Raw genomic sequence first — 17,007 nt, 5'->3', positions numbered from 1 at the left:
CTGCTGCTGCTGCTGCTGCTGCTGCTGCTGCTGCTGCTGCTGCTGCTGCTGCTGCTGCTGTGCACTCTGCAGGGGTTCTGGGTGGCGCTGTTCTACTGTTTCCTCAACAGCGAAGTGCAGAACAGCATACGGCACCACATCGAGCGGTGGAAGACAGCCAGAGGCTTGGGCGACCCCAGGAGTGCGTCTGTCAGACAATGTCGTGATGGTTCCCCGCGACCCAGGACTGATTGTTCCAGGTCAGCCTCCACCACTCACTGTACTCACCTCACTGTACTCACCTCAGTGTACTCATCTAGATGTGCTCGTCTAGATGTACTTACCCATATGTGCTCATCTAGATGTACTCACCCATGTGTATTCATCTAAATGTACTCATTCACTTGTACTCACCTAGACGTAGTCATCCATTTCTACTCATCTAGATGTACTCACTCACATGCACTCATCTAGATGTACTCACCCACTTGTACTCACCTAGATGTAATCACCCACATATACTCACCTAGATGTAGTCACCCACATGTACTCACCTAGATGTAATCACCCCACATGTACTCATCTAGATGTACTCACCTAGAGGTGATTGCAGGAACGAGTTCGAATCTTCCGAACGGTCTTGGTTACACATGAAATGACTAATTTCACAATTTTTTTCCATATTTCCCTTTACAAGTGTGCATCATTGAGTGACCCTCAAGTCTCTGTTAGTCCATCCTATTGCACTTATTTGCTAATACTGCAACTGTTCTTCCCGTTATTTTAGTGAGACATCTGTGTCTCCAGCTTCCATCTATGCATCGCTGTTCACAGCTTTGGCCAGTGCTGCTTTTTCTAGAGTGTCACTTGTTTTAGAATCTTGTATGTCGTTATCATTTCCACTATGCCTTCTCTAGTGTTCTTCAGACCTGTTCGCTTTGTTAACCTGATGTGTGTGTGTGTGTGTTTGTGTGTGTGTGTGTGTGTGTGTGTGTGTGTGTGTGTGTGTGTGTGTGTGTGTGTGTGTGTGTGTGTGTACTCACCTATTTGTGCTTGCGGGGGTTGAGCTCTGGCTCTTTGATCCCGCCTCTCAACTGTCAATCAACTGGTGTACAGATTCCTGAGCCTACTGGGCTCCATCATATCTACATTTAAAACTGTGTATGGAGTCAGCCTCCACCACATCACTGCCTAATGTATGTGTGTGTGTGTGTGTGTGTGTGTGTGTGTGTGTGTGTGTGTGTGTGTGTGTGTGTGTGTGTGTGTGTGTGTGTGTGTGTGTGTGTGTGTCCTTACCTATCAGTGTTTACTGGGGCTCTTCCTACTAGTCTTGTATCTATTACGTTTCATTTCAACGATCTTGACGTTCAAATTCATTGTTGAAACTGGTGTCAGAGTTGTGGATGGAGGTGGCTTCCATCACTTCCTCTCTTAGAGCATTTCACATGTTAACTGCCCCACACAGGGGACGAGTATTTCCTTACGTTCCTTCGGCTCATTTACTTTTCCAGTTTCCACCTGTGTCCTCTTGTACTGCTTTCTCTCAATCTGAAAAGGCTGTCCCTGTCTATCTCGACTATTCCTCTCAGTATCTTGAATGTTGTGACCATATCCCTCTCTATTCCTTCTATCCTCTGAGGTTATGAGATTTAGTTACATTAGCTTATCTTTGTAGCTTAACCCTCTTAGCTCTGGCACTCTTGTCGCAAATCTTTGTAAATTTTTCAGTATTGGCTTTATGCGTCACACGATACGAATTCCATGCTGGTGCTGCATATTCCAGTATTGGTCTGACGAATGTTGTGTAGACCGCCTTGGAGGAGTCCTGCTTCAGGTTTCTAAGCAATGCTCTTATATTTGATTGCAGCGTCCCATATGCTGCCGATGGTATCCTGTTTATGTGTGCCGCCGGAGTGAGTCTGTGCACTACATCCACTCCCAGACACAGGGAGTGATTACACACAGAGATCACACTAACGTGATGCATCAAATGAACAAATCCACAAGGGCCGTGACGAGGATTCGAACCTGCGTCCGGGAGCATCCCAGACGCTGCCTTAATCGACTGAGCTACGACAGGGTAAGAGGGAAGAACGGCCTATTGACATAGCTCGGGTGCAGGGGGGGGGGAGTTGTGTAAAAGCCCGGTTTGTGCCTCGGAGAGGCTACGGGATCCAGTAAGTTCAGTGGAACTTCGGTTTCAACCCTTTTACCCTGTCGTAGCCCAGTCGATTAAGGCAGTGTCTGGGATGCTCCCGGACGCAGGTTCGAATCCTCGTCACGGCCCTTGTGGATTTGTTCAGGGAGTGATTAATTATAGTCATTAATGAACCATTATAATCCTACTGACTTTGCGTTTTCCCCCTGATAATTCCTTCCCTCCCGTCCAAAAGCATGTCGAGTGATGACGCAACTGCTCGTAAGAAACTCTGCCCATTTGTTTCCGCCTCCACTGGGGATCGAACCCGGAACCTCAGGACTACGAATCCGAAGCGCTGTCCACTCAGCTGTCTCCCCTCTAGTGTCGCTGTAGAGTCACTTCCCGTACTCTTTGCCGGGAATTCAGTCCCCTAACTTCTAGAGGATCAGTCTTGTAGCTAAACCTCTAAATTATGTTGTTATAGGTGAGGGGGTTCCACGCCAGTGCCGCATACTCCGGTCATATATATATATATATATATATATGTCGTACCTAGTAGCCAGAACGCACTTCTATGCCTACTATTCAAGGCCCGATTTGCCTAATAAGCCAAGTTTTCATGAATTAATTGTTTTTCGACTACCTAACCTACCTAACCTAACCTAACCTAACGTTTTCTGCTACCTAACCTAACCTAACCGATAAAGATAGGTTAGGTTAGGTTAGGTAGGGTTGGTTAGGTTCGGTCATATATCTACATTAATTTTAACTCCAATAAAAAAAAATTGACGTCATACGTAATGAAATGGGTAGCTTTATAATTTCATAAGAAAAAAATTAGAGAAAATATACTAATTCATGAAAACTTGGCTTATTAGGCAAATCGGGCCTTGAATAGTAGGCATAGAAGTGCGTTCTGGCTATTAGGTACGACATATATATATATATATATATATATATATATATATATATATATATATATATATATATATATATATATATATATATATATATATATATATATATATATATATATATATATATATACAGTTATCTTGATATTCTTGAGGTTATCTTGAGATGATTTCGGGGCTTTAGTGTCCCCGCGGCCCGGTCCTCGACCAGGCCTCCACCCCCAAGAAGCAGCCCGTGACAGCTGACTAACACCCAGGTACCTATTTTACTGCTAGGTAACAGGGGGCATAGGGTGAAAGAAACTCTGAACCATTGCTTCTCGCCGGCGCCTGGGATCGAACCCAGGATCACAAGTCCAGCGTGTTGTCCGCTCGGCCGACCGGCTCCTGGTATGTACAGGAATGCGAGGCTGTGTACGTGCGTACAGAAGGAGCCAACTTGGTGTACTGGTCAGGACCATTGCAACACACTGTTAACTACGCGACGAGGACACCGTAACGACCCGTTGTGCTTACTGACCAGTTGTTCCCCCCCTTCCCCCACCCACCAGAGGACACGCAAGGGTGTGTGTTGTAGTTACTAGGACACAGTAGGTTCGTGAGGTTCTTGTACAGGATTACGGGGCTATTCACGCCCGTGCCACCTTTTGGGTGCTTAATCTTCATCAATCAATCCCGTACAGGATATTATGGTGGGGGATTATATTCACTATAAACACACATTTTTTCACTACACATTCGGGAGTTAGTATGTACAGTGTATACGTGATTTTCGAACAGGCTTAGGTGAGAATATTGTTCACTACATACGCGATCCTTCCGCTGGTTACGCTAAGGTAAGGATTCGCTCTTCCCACGACCATCGGGGTTGACGATTGTCTTAATGTAAGACTACGTAGAGTCGACGACTAAGGTGATTGGAGACTCCCTCGAGGCCCCCCGGGGTCCACCCAGATCCCGAATTTCGTGAGTTATGGAAGCACCTTGCAAGCCACAGCGCCCAAGCGCTGCCGCTTATAGCCAAGATTCTTTGGTTGCAGGCCCACCTCCTTCATGCCTAATTTAATAAGATTCAGTTCATCAGTGTATAATGCATTCTGGACACGCACACACACACACACACGCACACACACACACACACACACACACACACACACACACACACACACACACACACACACACACACACACACACGTGTGAATCTGTACACCAGTTGATTGACGGTTGAGAGGTGGGACCAAAGAGCCAAAGCTCAACCCCCGCAAGCACAATTAGGTGAGTACACACATACACGCACGGGCCTCGCGCCAGAGTGGACGTAGTCCTAAGGGTCCCCGGGTTCGATTCCCGGCCGAGAGAGAAACAAGTGGGCCGAGTTTTCACTTTGTCACCCTGATGTTCCTGTTCACCTAGCAGTAAATAGGTACCTGAGAGTTAGACAGCCGCTACCTGTTGCTTCCTAAGTGTGTGTGTATGTGTGTGTGTGTGCGTGTGTGTGTGCGTGTATGTGTGTGTGTGTGTGTGTGTGTGTGTGTGTGTGTGTGTGTGTGTGTATGTGTGTGTGTGTGTGTGTGTGTGTGTGTGTGTGTGTGTGTGTGTGTATGTGTGTGTGTGTGTGTGTGTGTGTGTGTGTGTGTGTGTGTGTGTGTGTGTGTGTGTGTGTGTGTGTGTGTGTGTGTGTGTGTGTGTGTGTGTGTGTGTTAAGAGAAATATATGTTGTAGACTTAATAGAGAAAAATATATTGCTTAGAATGCGCGGAATGCAAGAGGTCAATCCTGCAGGCGTAAAAAGTATACACACACACACACTGTCAGGCCAACGAGGACGGGCCTGTTGCCCAACCGTTTCGGCGCACATGGAGAGTCACAGGTGACGTGGGTGGCGCTGGCGGACAGGTAGAACGCTCATCTGGTAACAAATTATTGACACGCGTGATGGACAAGAAGGAAGTACAGCGTTTATGTATCTGCACCCCCGCTACCTGCCTCACTACACTCTCCCTGCCTCACTGCACTCTCCCTGCCTCACCACACTCTCCCTGTCTCACCACACACTCTCCCTGCCTCACTACACTCTCCCTGCCTCACCACACTCTCCCTGCCTCACTACACTCTCTCCCTGCCTCACTACACACTCTCCCTGCCTTACTACACTTTCCCTGCCTCACTACACTCTCTCCCTGCCTCATTACACTCTCCCTGCCTCACCACACACTCTCCCTGCCTCACTACACTCTCCCTGCCTCACCACACTCTCCCTGCCTCACTACACTCTCTCCCTGCCTCACTACACTCTCCCTGCCTCACTACACACTCTCCCTGCCTCACTACACCCTCTCCCTGCCTTACTACACTCTCCCTGCCTCACTACACTCTCTCCCTGCCTCACTACACCCTCCCTGCCTCACCACACTCTCCCTGCCTCACTACACTCTCTCCCTGCCTCACTACACCCTCTTCCTGCCTCACTACACCCTCTCCTTGCCTCACTACACTCTCTCCTTGCCTCACTACACTCTCTCCCTGCCTCACTACACACTCCCTGCCTCACTACACTCTCTCCCTGCCTCACTACACTCTCTCCTTGCCTCACTACACTCTCTCCCTGCCTCACTACACACTCCCTGCCTCACTACACTCTCTCCCTGCCTCACTACACACTCTCTCTGCCTCATCACACTCTCTCCCTGCCTCACCACACTCTCCCTGCCTCACTACACTCTCCCTGCCTCACTACACTCTCTCTCTCTGCCTCACTACACTCTCTCCCTGCCTCACTACACCCTCTCCCTGCCTCACTACACCCTCTCCCTGCCTCACTGCACCCTCTCCCTGCCTCACTACACCCTCTCCCTGCCTCACTACACTCTCCCTGCCTCGCTACACTCTCTCTCTGCCTCACTACACTCTCTCCCTGCCTCACTACACACTCTCCCTGCCCCACTGCACACTCTCCCTGCCTCACTACACACTCTCCCTGCCTCACTACACACTTTCCCTGCCTCACTACACACTCTCCCTGCCTCACTACACTCTCCCTGCCTCACTACACACTCTCCCTGCCTCACCACACTCTCCCTGCCTCACTACACCCTCTCCCTGCCTCACTACACTCTCTCCCTGCCTCTCTACACCCTCTCCCTGCCTTACTACACTCTCCCTGCCTCACTGCACTCTCCCTGCCTCACCACACACTCTCCCTGCCTCACTACACTCTCCCTGCCTCACTACACCCTCTCCCTGCCTCACTACACCCTCTCCCTGCCTCACTACACCCTCTCCCTGCTTCACTACACACTCTCCCTGCCTCACTATACTCTCCCTGCCTCACTACACTCTCTCCCTGCCTCACTACACTCTCCCTGCCTCACCACACTCTCTCCCTGCCTCACTACACACTCTCCCTGCCTCACTACACTCTCTCCCTGCCTCACTACACTCTCCCTGCCTCACTACACACTCTCCCTGCCTCACTACACACTCTCCCTGCCTCACTACACACTCTCACAGCCTCACTACATTCTCTCCCTGCCTCACCACACACTCTCCCTGCCTCACCACGCACTCTCCCAGCCTCACTACACTCTCCCTGCCTCACCACACACTCTCCCTGCCTCACCACACACTCTCCCTGTCTTACCACACTCTCTCCCTGCCTCACTACACTCTCTCCCTGCCTCACTACACTCTCCCTGCCTCACTACACACTCTTCCTGCCTCACCACACTCTCTCCCTGCCTCACTACACACTCTCCCTGCCTCACTACACTTTCCCTGCCTCACTACACTCTCCCTGCCTCACTATACTCTCCCTGCCTCACTACACTCTCCCTGCCTCACTACACTCTCTCCCTGCCTCAGTACACTCTCTCCCTGCCTCACTACACTCTCTCCTTGCCTCACTACACTCTCTCCCTGCCTCACTACACTCTCTCCCTGCCTCACTACACACTCTCCCTGCCTCACTACACTCTCCCTACCTCACTTCACTCTCCCTGCCTCACTACACTCTCTCCCTGCCTCACTACAGTCTCTCCTTGCCTCACTACACTCTCTCCCTGTCTCACTACACTCTTTCCCTGCCTCACTACACTCTCTCCCTGCCTCACTTCACTCTCTCCCTGCCTCACTACACTCTCTCCCTGTCTCACTACACTCTTTCCCTGCCTCACTACACTCTCTCCCTGCCTCACTTCACTCTCTCCCTGCCTCACTACTCTCTCCCTGCCTTACTGCACACTCTCCTTGCCTCACCACACACTCTCCCTGCCTCACTACACTCTCCCTGCCTCACTACACTCTCTCCCTGCCTCACTACACTCTCTCCCTGCCTCACTACACCCTCTTCCTGCCTCACTACACTCTCCCTGCCTCACTAGATTCTCCCTGCCTCACTACACACTCTCCCTGCCTCACTACACTCTCCCTGCCTCACTACACTCTCCCTGCCTCACCACACCCTCTTCCTGCCTCACTACACTCTCCCTGCCTCACTACACTCTCCCTGCCTCACCACACCCTCTTCCTGCCTCACTACACTCTCCCTGCCTCACTACACTCTCCCTGCCTCACTACACACTCTCCCTGCCTCACTACACTCTCCCTGCCTCACTACACTCTCCCTGCCTCATCACACTCTCCCTGCCTCACTACACTCTCCCTGCCTCACTACAACCTCTCCCTGCCTCACTACACTCTCTCCCTGCCTTACTGCACACTCTCCTTGCCTCACCACACACTCTCCCTGCCTCACTACACTCTCCCTGCCTCACTACACTCTCTCCCTGCCTCACTACACTCTCTCCCTGCCTCACTACACCCTCTTCCTGCCTCACTACACTCTCCCTGCCTCACTAGATTCTCCCTGCCTCACTACACACTCTCCCTGCCTCACTACACTCTCCCTGCCTCACTACACTCTCCCTGCCTCACTACACTCTTCCTGCCTCACCACACCCTCTTCCTGCCTCACTACACTCTCCCTGCCTCACTAGACTCTCCCTGCCTCACTACAAACTCTCCCTGCCTCACTACACTCTCCCTGCCTCACTACACTCTCCCTGCCTCACCACACTCTCCCTGCCTCACTACACTCTCCCTGCCTCAAGACACTCTCCCTGCCTCACTACACTCTCCCTGCCTCACTACAACCTCTCCCTGCCTCACTACACACTCTCCTTGCCTCACTACACACTCTCCCTGCCTGACCACTCTCTCCCTGCCTCACTACACCCTCTCCCTGCCTCACTACACCCTCTCCCTGCCTCACTACACTCTCTCCCTGCCTCACTACACACTCTCCCTGCCTCACTACACTCTCCCTGCCTCACTACACCCTGTCCCTGCCTCACTACACCCTCTCCCTGCCTCACTACACTCTCCCTGCCTCACTACACTCTCTCCCTGCCTCACTACACTCTCTCCCTGCCTCACTACACTCTCTCCCTGCCTCACTACACCCTCTTCCTGCCTCACTACACACTCTCCCTGCCTCACTACACTCTCTCCCTGCCTCACTACACTCTCTCCCTGCCTCACTACACTCTCCCTGCCTCACTACACACTCCCTGCCTCACTACACTCTCCCTGCCTCACTACACTCTCCCTGCCTCACTACACTCTCCCTGCCTCACTACACTCTCTCCCTGCCTCACTACACTCTCTCCCTGCCTCACTACACTCTCTCCCTGCCTCACTACACCCTCTTCCTGCCTCACTACACACTCTCCCTGCCTCACTACACTCTCTCCCTGCCTCACTACACTCTCTCCCTGCCTCACTACACACTCTCCCTGCCTCACTACACTCTCCCTGCCTCACTACACACTCCCTGCCTCACTACACTCTCCCTGCCTCACTACACTCTCCCTGCCTCACTACACTCTCCCTGCCTCACTACACTCTCTCCCTGCCTCACTACACTCTCTCCCTGCCTCACTACACTCTCTCCCTGCCTCACTACACTCTCTCCCTGCCTCACTACACACTCTCCCTGCCTCACTACACTCTCCCTGCCTCACTACACACTCTCCCTGTTTCACTACACTCTCCCTGCCTCACTACACTCTCTCCCTGCCTCACTACACTCTCTCCTTGCCTCACTACACTCTCTCCCTGCCTCACTACACTCTCTCCCTGCCTCACTACACTCTCTCCCTGCCTCACTACACTCTCTCCCTGCCTCACTACACACTCTCCCTGCCTCACTACACTCTCCCTGCCTCACTACACACTCTCCCTGTTTCACTACACTCTCCCTGCCTCACTACACTCTCTCCCTGCCTCACTACACTCTCTCCCTGCCTCACTACACCCTCTCCCTGCCTCACTACACATTCTTCCTGCCTCACTACACTCTCCCTGCCTCACTACACCCTCTCCCTGCCTCACTACACTCTTCCTGCCTCACTACACCCTCTCCCTGCCTCACTACACTCTCTCCCTGCCTCACCACTTTCTCCCTGCCTCACTACTCTCTCCCTGCCTCACCACTCTCTCCCTGCCTCACTATACTCTCTCCCTGCCTCACTACACTCTCCCTGCCTCACCACACTCTCCCTGCCTCACTACACCTTCTCCCTGCCTCACTACACTCTCCCTGCTTCACTACACTCACCCTGCCTCACTACACACTCTCCCTGCCTCACTACACTCTCCCTGCCTCACTGCACTCTCCCTGCCTCAAGACACTCTCCCTGCCTCACTACACTCTCCCTGCCTCACTACACTATCCCTGCCTCACTACACTCTCTCCCCGCCTCACTACACTCTCTTCCTGCCTCACTACACTCTCCCTGCCTCACTACACATTCTCCCTGCCTCACTACACTCTCTCCCTGCCTCACTACACTCTCTCCCTGCCTCACTACACTCTCTCCCTGCCTCACTACACTCTCTCCCTGCCTCACTACACACTCCCTGCCTCACTACACTCTCTCCCTGCCTCACTACACACTCTCCCTGCCTCACTACACTCTCCCTGCCTCACTACACTCCCTCCCTGCCTCACTACACTCTCCCTGCCTCACTACACTCTCTCCCTGCCTCACTACACTCTCCCTGCCTCACTATACTCTCCCTGCCTCACTACACTCTCTCCCTGCCTCGCGAACGAAGACCCGGGTTTTTGCATCATCGTTCGATTTCCGATCGCCCAAGTATTTGTGCGCTGTCCTATTCTACCATCCTCATACCCTAACTCTCAGTCTGTCCTCATACCCTAACTCTCAGTCTGTCCTCATACCCCAGCTCTCAGTCTGTCCTCATACCCCAGCTCTCAGTCTGTCCTCATACCCCAGCTCTTAAGTCTGTCCTCATACCCCAGCCCTTAAGTCTGTCCTCATACCCCAGCTCTTAAGTCTGTCCTCATACCCCAGCTCTCAGTTTGTCCTCATACCCCAGCTCTCAGTTTGTCCTCATACCCCAGCTCTCAGTCTGTCCTCATACCCCAGCTCTTAAGTCTGTCCTCATACCCCAGCTCTTAAGTCTGTCCTCATACCCCAGCTCTTAAGTCTGTCCTCATACCCCAGCTCTCAGTTTGTCCTCATACCCCAGCTCTCAGTCTGTCCTCATACCCCAGCTCTCAGTCTGCCCTCATACTCCAGCTCTTAATCTGTCCTCATACCACAGCTCTCAGTCTGTCCTCATACCCATACAAACACACACACACACACACAAACAAACACTCACACAGAGGGGCCTCGTAGCCTGGTGGATAGCGCGCAGGACTCGTAATTCTGTGGCGCGGGTTCGATTCCCGCACGTGGCAGAAACAAATGGGCAAAGTTTCTTTCACCCTAAGTGCCCCTATTACCTAGCAGTAAATAGGTACCTGGGAGTTAGTCAGCTGTCACGGGCTGCTTCCTGGGGATGTGTGTGTGTGTGTGTGTGGTGTGGGAAAAAAAAAAAAAAAAAAAAAAAAAAAAAAAAAAAAAAAAAAGTAGTTAGTAAACAGTTGATTGACAGTTGAGAGGCGGGCCGAAAGAGCAAAGCTCAACCCCCGCAAAAACACAACTAGTAAACACAACTAGTAAACACACACACACACACGCACACACACACACACACACACACACACACAGGAGGTGATATCACACCAAACCTGTCTCCTGAAGCCCACATAAAAAGAATAACGTCTGCGGCATATGCGAGGCTGGCTAACATCAGAACAGCGTTCAGGAACCTGTGTAAGGAATCATTCAGAATCTTGTACACCACATATGTAAGACCAATCCTGGAGTATGCGGCCCCAGCATGGAGCCCGTACCTTGTCAAGCACAAGACGAAGCTGGAAAAAGTCCAAAGGTATGCCACTAGACTAGTCCCAGAACTAAGAGGCATGAGTTACGAGGAAAGGCTGCGGGAAATGCACCTTACGACACTGGAAGACAGAAGAGTAAGGGGAGACATGATCACAACCTACAAAATCCTCAGAGGAATCGACCGGGTAAACAAGGATAAACTATTCAACACTGGTGGGACGCGAACAAGGGGACACAGGTGGAAACTGAGTACTCACATGAGCCACAGAGACGTTAGAAGGAACTTTTTTAGTGTCAGAGTAGTTAACGGATGGAATGCATTAGGCAGTGATGTGGTGGAGGCTGACTCCATACACAGTTTTAAATGTAGATATGATAGAGCCCAGTAGGCTCAGGAATCTGTACACCAGTTGATTGACAGTTGAGAGGGGGGACCAAAGAGCCAAAGCTCAACCCCCGCAAGCACAAATAGGTGAGTACACACACAGGCCAGTGTCCCTAACTTGCATACCATGCAAGATGATGGAGAAGATTGTGCGAAGAAAGCTAGTGGAGCACCTAGAGCGAAAGAACTTTGTAACAGCATCAACATGGATTCAGGGATGGCAGGTCCTGCCTCACAGGGTTACTTGAATTCTACGACCAGGCAACAAAAATAAGGCAAGAAAGAGAAGGGTGGGCAGACTGCATATTTTTGGATTGTCAGAAAGCCTTTGATACAGTGCCACACAAGAGGCTAGTGAAAAAACTGGAGATGCAGGCTGGAGTGAAAGGGAAGGTACTCCGTTGGATACAGGAGTACCTAAGTAACAGGAGACAACGAGTCAGTGTGAGGGGTGAGGTCTCAGATTGGCGAGACGTTACGAGTGGAGTACCGCAGGGGTCGGTCCTTGGACCTATACTGTTTCTGATATATGTAAATGATCTCCCAGAGGGTATAGAATCGTTTCTCTCAATGTTTGCCGATGATGCAAAAATTATGAGGAGGATTGAAACTGAGGACGATAGTAAGAGGCTACAAGATGACCTAGACAGACTGAGTGAATGGTCCAACAAATGGCTGTTGAAGTTCAACCCGAGTAAATGCAAGGTAATGAAAATAGGCAGTGGAAATAGGAGGCCAGATACAGGATACAGAATAGGAGATGAAGTACTTAATGAAACGAACAGAAAGATCTAGGAGTTGATATCACACCTAACCTGTCTCCTGAAGCCCACATAAAAAAGAATAACGTCTGCGGCATATGCGAGGCTGGCTAACATCAGAACAGCGTTCAGGAACCTGTGTAAGGAATCATTCAGAATCTTGTACACCACATATGTAAGACCAATCCTGGAGTATGCGGCCCCAGCATGGAGCCCGTACCTTGCCAAGCACAAGACGAAGCTGGAAAAAGTCCAAAGGTATGCCACTAGACTAGTCCCATAACTAAGAGGCATGAGTTACGAGGAAAGGCTGCGGGAAATGCATCTTACGACACTGGAAGACAGAAGAGTAAGGGGAGACATGATCACAACCTACAAAATCCTCAGAGGAATCGACCGGGTAAACAAGGATAAACTATTCAACACTGGTGGAACGCGAACAAGGGGACACAGGTGGAAACTGAGTACCCACATGAGCCACAGAGACGTTAGAAGGAACTTTTTCAGTGTCAGAGTAGTTAACGGATGGAATGCATTAGGCAGTGATGTGGTGGAGGCTGACTCCATACACAGTTTTAAACGTAGATATGATAGAGCCCAGTAGGCTCAGGAATCTGTACACCAGTTGATTGACAGTTGAGAGGCGGGACCAAAGAGCCAAAGCTCAACCCCCGCAAGCACAAATAGGTGAGTACAAATAGGTGAGTACTAAGGGGGTACCCAGCGTTGCCCAGGTCTGTATGTATGTATATCTCCCCCTTATCTATACTTATCTATTCAGCAACGTATATATCTGTATACTTATTTATATTTATATCTCTATATATATCCTCATCTCTATCAATATAGCTATATATATTTATGTCGTACATAATAGCCAAAGTTGTCTAATAAGCCGAATTTTCCTGAAATATTTAATTCAATATCAAAACTTACATAAAAATTTGATATCAAACCTAATCTAATCTAATCTAACCTAACCTAACCTAATCTAACCTAATCTAACCTAACCTAACCTAACCTAACCTAACCTAACCTAACCTAACCTAATCTAATCTAACCTAACCTAACCTAACCTAATCTAACATAGTCTAATATAGTCAGTAATTCATGTTCTGGATATAATAGATTATTATTGTTAGAAAATAATTAGTCTTTAAAGAAATATTTGAAAAGTATAAAAATGATTCGGCCTGTTAGGCAAATCGGACCTTGCATACTAGGGTATAAGTAGTGCTGAGTCTGGCTATTAGGCACGATGTATATCTACCTATTTCTATATATCTCTCTCTCTATCTTCACCTATCTCCTTCTATCTCTATCTTAATCACTCTATCTGTGTCTCTCTTTCTATCTAGTTCACTCTATCTCTATATATCTCTATCTTGTTCCTTCGAATTTCCTCTTTTCCTCCCTCTCTCCCCTTATCTTACGGCTATCTTGAGGTTATCTTTAAGTGAATCTTGTGATGATTTCGGGGCTTAGAGTCCCCGCGGCCCGGCCTCCTTTTTGTTACACCCCCCCCCCCAGGCAGCAGCTGTTTATAACTCCCAGGTACCTATTTACTGCTAGGTGAACAGGGGGGGGCATCAGGGTGAAAGAAACTCTGCCCATTTGTTTCCGCCTCCACCGGGGATCGAACCCGGAACATCAGGACTACAAATCCGAAGCGCTGTCCACTCAGCCGTCAAGCCTACACTACAATCGTCACTGTATGTACTATCTTCATCACCGTAACCATCTTCACTGTAACCCGAACTCGAATGAATTCAGGTCATTGTTTTAGAATAACGAGCGAAAAAAAAAATCCCAGTAAACTCTACGGAAATCACATTCCCGATTTCATTTCAAACTTCAGGAACATAGCATTTGGGGGATTGGATTACAGGGTCATATTTCGGCCAGCCAATGACCATCCAGACGTAAGTATGCTGCCATGAATCTGACAGAAATATGCTGTAATGGGTCTGACAGAAGAATGTTATCATTGGTCTGATAAGAGAATGCTTTCATGGATCTGACAGTAGAATGCTGCAATGCCTGTGACGAGAGAATGCTTGCATGAATCCGACAGGAGAATGCTACAATGCCTGTGACGAGAGAATGCTTGCATGAATCCGACAGGGGAATGCTACAATGCCTGTGACGAGAGAATGCTTGCATGAATCCGACAGGGGAATGCTACAATGCCTGTGACGAGAGAATGCTTGCATGAATCCGACAGGAGAATGCTACAATGCCTGTGACGAGAGAATGCTTGCATGAATCCGACAGGAGAATGCTACAATGCCTGTAACGAGAGAATGCTTTCATAAATCCGACAGAAGAATGCTGCAATGCCTGTGACGAGAGAATGCTTTCGTGGATCTGACAGGAGCATGCTGCCAAGGAACTGACAGTGTGGGTTGCCCAAGACATCTATGAATTAAAGATGCTGGCAACATTGTGTGCCCAGATTGTTATGAGAAAGTCTTTGCCGGAGTTTGCTACGCGGCATTGCCTTCCTGGCGTCGTGAGGTAACTCTTAAGTGAGGGAAGGATGCGCTTACTCGATACTTAGATGGCCGCTAAGACATGGCCGCAGAGTAAGATGGCTGCCGTGACACTAACCTCCTCTGGGAGCCCTCGCAAGTGAGGTAGGTGGCGTGAGACAGCTCCCAGGTGAAGTAGGTGGCATGAGACAGCTCCCAGGTGAGGTAGGTGTCGTGAGACAGCTCCCAGGTGAGGTAGGTGTCGTGAGACAGCTCCCAGGTGAGGTAGGTGCCGTGAGACAGCTCCCAGGTGAGGTAGGTGCCGTGAGACAGCTCCCAGGTGAAGTAGGTGCCGTGAGACAGCTCCCAGGTGAGGTAGGTGCCGTGAGACAGCTTCCAGGTGAGGTAGGTGCCGTGAGACAGCTCCCAGGTGAGGTAGGTGCCGTGAGACAGCTCCCAGGTGAGGTAGGTGGCATGAGACAGCTCCCAGGTGAGGTAGGTGCCGTGAGACAGCTCCCAGGTGAGGTAGGTGCCGTGAGACAGCTCCCAGGTGAGGTAGGTGTCGTGAGACAGCTCCCAGGTGAGGTAGGTGTCGTGAGACAGCTCCCAGGTGAAGTAGGTGCCGTGAGACAGCTCCCAGGTGAGGTAGGTGGCATGAGACAGCTCCCAGGTGAGGTAGGTGCCATGAGACAGCTCCCAGGTGAGGTAGGTGCCGTGAGACAGCTCCCAGGTGAGGTAGGTGCCGTGAGACAGCTCCCAGGTGAGGTAGGTGCCGTGAGACAGCTCCCAGGTGAGGTAGGTGCCGTGAGACAGCTCCCAGGTGAAGTAGGTGCCGTGAGACAGCTCCCAGGTGAGGTAGATATCTTAAGATAGCTCCCAGATTAGGTAGATATCTTAAGGATGCTCCCAGGATAGATAGACATGAGCCAAGGTGTTAATTTTGGGGGTTATCTCTACTACCAAGTATTTTCATTTTGTAATAGAAAACTGTCTACTTTATTTAGTAATATATTAAGAGACCTGCACGGTTGTAATTCTTCTCATTACTTCTAATATCCTCACCAGTGTCATCAATACTTATATGTCATCAGTTAAAGTCTTTTTACGTATATTAAGAAGATAATATCTCTGATATCTTCCTCTCAATATATCTTACTTATATAATTACTTAATTAGTGAAGTCTCTCACTATGGCCCTGTGCTTCCATCTTGACTGCTTTACCTTTGTACTAACTAGTACACCTACTAGTACTAGTAACTAGTACTAACTATCTCCCAATCTTTATAACATACGAGTTTTATGTTGTATTACTAGAGATAATAGTTTTTAATAGCAATATCAACATTGTAGAATTAATAGTTTAGTAGCAAGAGTAGTAATTGCATACGCCGTAGTTAAAATAGCGAGATTTGGAACAGTTGTCTTCTTGAGGTTATCTTGAGATGATTTCGGGGCTTTAGTGTCCCCGCGGCCCGGTCCTCGACCAGGCCTCCACCCCCAGGAAGCAGCCCGTGACAGCTGACTAACTCCCAGGTACCTATTTACTGCTAGGTAACAGGGGCATTCAGGGTGAAAGAAACTTTGCCCATTTGTTTCTGCCTCGTGCGGGAATCGAACCCGCGCCACAGAATTACGAGTCCTGCGCGCTATCCACCAGGCTACGAGGCCCAGTTGAAGCAATAGAGCGAGCATCATTGCAATAATGAATCAATATATCAGTTAATATTTATTTAATGATAAAGTTAATATTTTTATTATTTATGATCATTGTTATTAAAGAGAAAATCAGTATTAAAGATCAAAATCAGATTTAAAGAGAAAATCAGAAATCAGGGGTTCGTATCCCCCAAGGCAGGATACGAACCCTGCCCTCTGGGGACGCCTCAACACATTCTTCACACCGCTACACCAGGACATGATATTCTCATTGATAACATCACGTTAATATGATTTATTACTTCGTTGTTAAATAATCCATAACTGTGGGCCTCGTAGCCTGGTGCATAGCGCGCAGGACTCGTAATTCTGTGGCGCGGGTTCGATTCCCGCACTAGGCAGAAACAAATGGGCAAAGTTTCTTTCACCTTGAATGCC

The 17,007-nt window shown here is 49.6% G+C and overlaps 1 protein-coding gene across 1 annotated transcript in view; it reads left to right on the top strand.

Annotated features, from left to right (window-relative positions):
* The window catches only part of LOC123761365 (diuretic hormone receptor), a 246,388-nt gene that overhangs the window by 215,879 nt on the left and 13,502 nt on the right, over positions 1-17,007 (top strand). The window contains exon 11 of the mRNA XM_069328905.1: positions 73-239. Coding sequence (XP_069185006.1) covers positions 73-239 — 167 coding nt within the window. The remainder of the gene's footprint in view (positions 1-72; positions 240-17,007) is intronic.

This window comes from Procambarus clarkii, chromosome 22, assembly GCF_040958095.1.
Source record: "Procambarus clarkii isolate CNS0578487 chromosome 22, FALCON_Pclarkii_2.0, whole genome shotgun sequence".
Taxonomy (NCBI): domain Eukaryota; kingdom Metazoa; phylum Arthropoda; class Malacostraca; order Decapoda; family Cambaridae; genus Procambarus; species Procambarus clarkii.
Note: the sequence above shows the minus strand (reverse complement) of the source record. Positions and strands in the feature narration are given on the sequence as shown.